Source organism: Brassica napus, chromosome C2, assembly GCF_020379485.1.
Source record: "Brassica napus cultivar Da-Ae chromosome C2, Da-Ae, whole genome shotgun sequence".
Taxonomy (NCBI): domain Eukaryota; kingdom Viridiplantae; phylum Streptophyta; class Magnoliopsida; order Brassicales; family Brassicaceae; genus Brassica; species Brassica napus.
In genome coordinates, this window is record NC_063445.1 from 51,883,467 (window position 1) to 51,891,011 (window position 7,545).

Below are 7,545 nucleotides of genomic sequence, written 5' to 3' on the forward strand. Positions count from 1 at the left end.
GAAATATTCCGAGGAAGTGTATCCCTCGGAATATTCCGACGAGATATTCCTCGGAATATTCCGAGGAATTTCCGACGAAAAAAGTCTTCGGAATATTCCGAGGAAATTCATTTCCTCGGAATTCCGTCGGAAATTTCCGAGGGATTTCCGAGGAAAGATGAATTTCCGAGGAGTTATTTCCGAGGACTTTTTTCGTCGGTATGTCGTCGGAATAGCGTTATTCCGACGACATACCGACGATTTTTTCCCTCAGTATGCCGCTGTTTTCTTGTAGTGAAGATCTCCATCACCCACGGATTGCAGAAAATTAGAGAGGTCCAAGAGACCTTCAGTAATGTTCAAATCAGTGGGAGTAATTTGTGTTGTACTCTTTTTTCTTCACCATGGTTTTGTCCCAATTGGGTTTTTCTGGTAATGTTTTAATGAGGTCAGGCAACATTAAAGCACATTACAAGCTCTAAATGGTTATGGCATCCAAGGGGAGTGTTATGAACCAGATTGTTGATGGCTCATAACCAAGAGATTATGATTTGTAATCTTTCCATTTATCTATGATGGGTAATCTCCTTTATTAAGTATCCATTACTTTTACAACATCAATGATTTTCTTCGTTTTGTCTTTCTGATCCAATGAAAAGATTTTCTCCGCCGTTCATTGGTCAAGGGTCGTTTGGTCGCTAGAGTTGTTAGACGATATTGAGCTTGTCGTCAAGGCGTCAACGATCCCTTCATCACCACTGAGCACATGGTTTGTTTCTTTCCTTTGACGTCGTTTCAATACTGGATTGGTTCATTTCATTATGTGATTCAGTTTAGTGGCTATGATCGCTTTGACTTTGTCTGATTTGAGAAGCCCATCACGTCAATAACGTCACGTTTATGCATGTGTGGTCTCAGTGTCGACATGAATGTTTACTTACTCAGTACTTAGATCAAGAATCTGGTTTAGCTTATTGATTTTGATGTTCATGATTGTTTCAGAATCTTTGTAGTTTTATCAATTGGCTGTTTTGATTGATTGCAGAAGATTTGAGTCTTAAGTCAGAATTTGAACAACATAATTGATTACTCTCCGTGTTTGATTGTTTGATTGTTTGATTGTTGCAAACTTATATGTTCAAGTATGATAGTGTTCACAGTCGAAGGAAATACCATGAACTCAAGGTTAAGGATGAGAGACCCTTCGGCATTAGGTACAATACAACTACCGGATGGTTATCTTTTCTCAGTGTATGATCGGCTCAAGCTCTAATGATGAATAAGCAAGAACGTTTCCAGACATTGTCAGTCCTCTCAGAGCAGCATGGCAAAGGAGGCTAATAATGGCGATCTGCTTCAGTTTAGAGTCAACCCTTGTCCTTGTTGGTCTCACAACATCCCTCTTGATTCTTCCGCCATTGCCTCATCCTTCTTTTATGCTGCTTCTCATTCGTATTGGGATTATGGTTTGCTGACGGTTCTTGATTTATACCGTCTTCTTCTTCTAATGCAAAACATGTAACAAGAACTTATATGTAACGAACCAAAAAGGCAGTTTTGTGTCTATTGTTGTTAGTTTGTTTACACAAGGTTTCCGAGTAAAAGCATATATATGCGCATTTTCTTATGTTAGATAGACAATAGAAAGAAAAAAAGAACAAGGAAAAGAAGCAAAAAAGTTGATGAAATAAGAAAACATGTTTTCCTGCAGCAAATTAAAAAAGGAAATAACAAGATTTAAAAGATTTAGGAAATATTTTCTAACCATTTTTAGCTAGATTTTCGGATGTTAGTTACAAATCTTATAGAATTCACATTCTATCATAGTTAAAAAACAGCCGAAAGCGTAGAAATATCATATCGCGGAATTAGATGACAGACCCGGTATAAGAATTATCTTATGGAAAAGTAAATATATATGTTTAATCTTTAGGCTTTTTGAGCTACTCGACTTGCAGAACATAGAAGCAGATGAAGAATGGTTATTCTTCTTCAGTAGATGGATATGTATTTGGTATATTGCGTATTCTATGTTAATTAGGTCATTGTGTTTCCATTAGATTGTCTATTCTAAGTAGATAGTAGATGGTAGATGGTAGATGGTAGATGGTAGATCAGATTTACTGACATTTTCAACCCATTTTTGAAATTGCTTTTCCAAAAATAAATTTAACACAAAAATATTTTTCCTAAACACACATAAATGTTAATACCATGTTTTACGTTTTACTTATTTTTGCCTTGTAAATATATTAATATGAATTTGTATAAACAAAAAAAATAGTAAATTTCCAAAAGTGACAAAAGTTGATTTTGTTCTAAAAGCATTTCCAATGTGAAACTCCATTTTTTTTTTCAAAATGGAGTAAAAGTGGATATGAAGTAAAAATGCTTTAATTCCACTTCATTTCTCACTCCATTATGGAGTGATATATGGAGTTGAGTCGGAACATTTTTTACTTCATATCCAATTTTACTCCATTTTAGAGTAAAAATTGGAGTTGGGTTGGAGATGCCCTAAAGGGAAAAATGGAGAGGTTAGTTGTCCTTTTTTGGCAAAATTTCCTTTTGAAGATGTTTGATTAAACATATGTTAACTCTGCTTTCAATTAACTTTATTATCTATATTATTAAAACTGAAATATCTTTTGGTATTGTTTGGAAACATGAATAAAAAGATAAATGAGAATTGTTTGGAAACATGGATAGCAGATTAATTACTTCTTTTTATTTACACATTTAGTCATTGCATTTATAATAAGTTACATATTTCCTTTTTGCATTTTTTTATTTACAGATTCTGCCACTACATTTAAAATAAATTACAATGGTTGTTGTTTCTTTATGGTGAAAATAAAAACTAAAACTAAAATATATAGTATATATTATATAAAAGAATTTTAAATATAGTATTACTTTATTTAGTTAAGTCAAATATAAAAATTTTGAGAGTTCAATTTTCAAGAAAAAAAAATATCATAAAATTAATAATAATGCATAGAAAACTAATGCAAAATTATAACTTTAGGTATGTTTTTTCATTTGAAAATAAATTAAAAAAAAAAACAGGTTAATATATGAATAGTACAATTACATCAAATTGTATTAAGTTATAATAAAAATATAATATTATGTACAAATAAAAAAATTATTATCAAACATCTATATTATTAAAATAATATATTCTACTCTATATGTAAACTACAAAACATATAAAAATATACAAGGATTTTTTTTTTATAAAACCAGCAGTTTATGAGTTTATATTGAACACAAATTAAATCAAACACCCGTGCGGGGGCGAATGTCAAGTTCTAGTCTATATTATTAAAACTGAAGTACTTTTTGGTACTGTTTGGAAACATGAATAACAGTTTAAATGAGGATTGTTTGGAAACATGGATAACATTATTTTTATTATTTCCTTTTATTTATACATTTAGCCATTACATTTACAATAAATTAAGTTTTTCTTCTATTTATTTTTACTTACAGATTATGCCACCATATTTAAAATCAATTTAAATTAATTAATTACAATTCCAAAACTTATCTAACCAAATCAATATTCATATACTGACCATTATTAATAATGTGCGAATATTAACTAAGTCGCATGTGTTAAAGAGATAAATTTTTCGTGGGATTAACTAAATCGCCAAATTGCAAAACATCTAAAATATACATTAAATTTTTTTTACAAAACAAGTTGTTTATGAATTTACGTTGAACACAAATTAAATCAAACATCCAAGTTCTAGTTGTTAATTAAAAATTTCAGTGGACAAGATGGTCCGAAATCGAATCTCCTCATTGAGGGGATGCATACGAGGATGCCATGAGGCTTTGGTTTGATACAAGATAACAAGTTCAGTTACTTGTTTTCTGGTTTTGTGAATTATTCATACACACTATGCTTGGAAATCACACTCAATGTACATAAGTTTTTTTCTCTGGATAAATTTGACATTCTTTCAAAACAATTTTTTTTTTGTTATTGTTCATGTAAATGATATATGAGTGAACTGAATACATTGCATGTAACATTTATTATTTTATTATTTAGCAAACAAAACATTTATTATTTTATTTAGATAAATTTCTATAAATTTATTATATTAGAATGTAAGATAATAATATTCTCTTATTAATTCCTTTCCACGATTAAATTTGTAACCACTAGTCCTCCTAGAAACTACCATGATCATAAGAATACAAGTTTAAAAACAAAATATGGGTAGGAACACAAAACACTATTCAAAATCCCTTTTAATGGGTCTCGGTTGCTTCTCTTTGTAAAGCATAGAGAGAGCGCATACAGTGTACATTATTTGCATACGTCGGTCTATAGGTAGACATTGCAGCCTACACCGATCTTAGTCTTATTGAAAGAAACAAAAACCTCTAGTTGGTAACTGATTATCAAATATGGCGGTACTAGTTTGTCTTTCTTGATGATTTGAGTCGCATCAATTGGTCTCAGTCTTCATGGTACTGCCCTGCTGAGACTGTTGAGACTGATGAGATTTTTGAGACTGTTGAGATTGCTGAGACTGAGAGGAAGATGAGGAAGATGAAGATGAAGAACTCGAAGAAACAAGATTCTCCACAAACTGGGTGGTGACTTGTTCCCATTTACTGAGTGTCTGCTTAAGCTCTGACTTTTGTGTGGACGACACTGTCTTGCCTTTATTCTCGCTCACTATTTTACTGTTTACGTCTTCTAGTTCTTTGTAAGTCTTCATCAATTTTTCTTTGGAAGATTCCATGCGGCTCTTCGCCTAGTGCACCAAAAAAAGATGAGATTATTTTAATCAAAAGAATATAAGATTAGCTGAAAACATGATTATTTTTTTTCATACGCACCTCTGGTGATTTGGCTAACTTTGAACTAACAGTAGTTGCGGCCTCGGACACTGCACTAACAGCAGAACTCATTTTAGAAACGAAGCGTTTTTCGTCAGTGTTAGAGATCTTTGTGGAAGCAGACATGGAAGTCTTGAGTTTCTCGAAGAAAGTGTCGAGTTGTACCGTTCCTGCGTACTTCTTCTCCAGGGCATGAATGAACGACCTTGCTTCTTTGGATGTTTGAATCTCGACTTCTTTCGCTGATGTTGTTGATGAGCTACTTGTTGAACTTTGTGAGCTTTCGCTGTCCATGGGACTTCCACTCGGGCTGTCCGTGGGACTTCCACTCGGGCTGTCTGTGGTTGTACCAGAAGGGCTGCCCGTGGGACTTCCATTCGGGCTTTCCGTGGTTGTACCACTCAGGCTGTCCGTAGTTGCACCACTTGGGCTGTCCGTAGTTGCACCACTTGGGCTGTCCGTGGGACTTCCACTTGGGCTCCCCGTGGTTGCACCACTCGGGCTGTCCGTGGTTGCACCACTCGGGCTCTCCGTGGTTGCACCACTCGGGCTCTCCGTGGTTGCACCACTCGGGCTCTCCGTGGGACTTCCACTCGGGCTCCCCGTGGTTGTATCAGTCGGGCTCTCCGTGTTTGTATCACTCTGGCTCTCCGTGGTTGCACCACTCGGGCTGTCCGTGGTTGCACCACTCGGGCTGTCCGTGGGACTTCCACTGGGGCTCCCCGTGGTTGTATCAGTCGGGCTTTCCGTGGTTGTATCACTCTGGCTGTCCGTAGTAGCACCACTCGGGCTGTCAGTGGTTGCACCACTCGGGCTGTTCGTGGGACTTCCACTCGGGCTCCCCGTGGTTGTATCACTCGGGCTGTCCGTGGTTGTATCACTCAGGCTCTCCGTGGTTGCACCACTCGGACTGTCTGTGGGACTTCCACTCGGAATCCCCGTGGTTGTATCACTCGGGCTCTCCGTGGTTGTACCACTCGGGCTCTCTGTGGTTGTATCACTCGGGCTGTCAGTGGGACTTCCACTCGGGCTGTCACAACCAGTCGGGCTCTCCGTGGTTGTACCACTGGGGCTCTCTGTAGTTGTATCATTCGGGCTCTCTGTGGTTGTACCACTTTGGCTGCCCGGGGTAGAACCGGCGGATTGTGTGGTCATGGTAGAAGAAGGGCTGTCTGCGGGACTTCCACTTGGACTGCTTGAACCTCCACCGGTAGTGTCTTCGTAAATGATTGAACCTGAATCAGTATTGCTTCCTGAACTGGTGGTTGTGGGACTATCACTGCCAGGGGAACCGCTTTCTGGGCTTTCATCACTTCCACTTCCAACAATGGAGTTAACATCAACGTCAAGCCCTAGGTTCGATACATCAATAGACTTTCCTGCTGTCTCTACGGCTGTTTTCACCAATGTAGCTACCGTTTTAGTCCATTGCACCATAGCCGCAACCAACACTTTCTTTTGCTGATGTGTCATGCGCTGTGAAGTACTCCTTTTCTGCTCAATCAAAGTCTTTCCCATTGACAGCATGGTCTCTCTAAAATTCGAATTCGACTGTTCCAAAAAGATCAGTAAGAAAATAATATCTAAGACAATCCACACTGAAAATTCTTTAACCATAGTCTCAATACGAACGTTACAGTGTTACGTTATAGGTACTTACTCCGCTTTTAGTACCAGTCAACACAGATATAGCATTGGTGAGGGCGTCAACTTTCGTTGTTAGCTGAGTATCGGTATTCGATGTGGTAGGTGCCGTTTTGATGAATTTCACGTAAGACGTGAACAGTGAAAAGAAAGTCTTGAACCCTTCAGTCGCGGGACACCCACGTTTAAGTCTACTCATTAATAATAACATACCTTTGCATGCGAATGGTGTAAAGTTCCTTGTATTTCGTAAAAATTTCCTCTTCAAGTACATCTTTAGCAAGAAAGTTCCTTGCGCCTCGTAGACCACACTTGATACTACTAGAAACATCAAATATAATCCTAGTACGTTTTTATTAGCCATGTTCCTCTCTCTTTTTTTTGTTATATAAATGTTTTTCTTTCTTTTTTTATTTTTTGAATTTTTGGATGATTTAGTTTGGAGAGAACTGAGTTTATATAGATACCTTGAAAAAAAAAACTATTTTAAGTGAAAAAGAGAAAATTGTGGATTAATCTACGATCGCTAGAGAATAGTAAAGAGAGGTTCTCTCATGTTTTATTTCTTTTGACGACAATTATGAATTTATGTTGCTGTCCGCGTTTCTCTTCAATCTACATTTAGAGCATGCTCAGCAATAGAGCTTTGCTGAGTTTTTCCCCTAAAAATAATATTAAAATATTACAAAAGCAGGAGAGAAGAAGATAAAACATCAGAATCGTCTCCTCTTCAAGAAACATTCGCAACTTTTGGAGAGATTAAAGTTACATGTGTCATCTTGTGATTATATTATCTTTTTCATATTTAAATTTTCATCACATAGTAAACTTATATTAGTATTAAACCGGTATTAAATGGTTGAGGGACTTTCCAAAGAAATTGTGCCACTAATGATGCTCTTAGAAATCGAAAATATAAAATAAAATTTGTAGTATAATTGATTAATTCAGCTGTGTGCAAATAATAGATACTGAAACTTTGGGTCATGCTTTTTAAACCATTGACTGATTCGTCACACGCAACACGCGCTTCCATGTTACAAACATTTCTTACTA

At 36.3% G+C, this 7,545-nt stretch overlaps 1 protein-coding gene and 1 long non-coding RNA gene across 3 annotated transcripts; one reads left to right on the top strand and one right to left on the bottom strand.

Moving 5' to 3' along the window:
- The first annotated feature begins 262 nt into the window (after positions 1–262).
- Positions 263–1,568, top strand: LOC125581476. The gene is made up of 2 exons (XR_007319099.1): positions 263–748; positions 1,131–1,568. It is a non-coding gene; the product is annotated as an uncharacterized LOC125581476 (long non-coding RNA).
- A 2,707-nt stretch (positions 1,569–4,275) lies between these two features.
- Positions 4,276–6,930, bottom strand: LOC106362638 (clumping factor A-like). 2 transcript variants are annotated; one of them, XM_048746993.1, is made up of 4 exons: positions 6,506–6,930; positions 5,268–6,396; positions 4,846–5,219; positions 4,276–4,760 (listed from the first exon to the last, which is right to left on the bottom strand). In XM_048746993.1, exons 1-4 carry the CDS (start codon positions 6,851–6,853, stop codon positions 4,449–4,451), a joined length of 2,163 nt encoding a protein of 720 aa, XP_048602950.1. In that variant the 5' UTR covers positions 6,854–6,930; the 3' UTR covers positions 4,276–4,448. The 2 variants fall into 2 exon arrangements, with proteins under 2 accessions (XP_048602950.1, XP_013657960.2); XM_013802506.3 differs by having other exon boundaries at positions 4,846–6,396.
- Positions 6,931–7,545: the final 615 nt, after the last annotated feature.

Coding starts and splice junctions, on each gene's coding strand:
- LOC106362638 (XM_013802506.3), bottom strand. CDS start 6,853: ATGGCTAATAAAAACGTACTAGGATTATATTTGATGTTTCTAGTAGTA. Junction 6,397..6,505: donor TGACTGGTACTAAAAGCGGA/GTAAGTACCTAT, acceptor TTTTTGGAACAG/TCGAATTCGAATTTTAGAGA. Junction 4,761..4,845: donor AGTTAGCCAAATCACCAGAG/GTGCGTATGAAA, acceptor TTGGTGCACTAG/GCGAAGAGCCGCATGGAATC.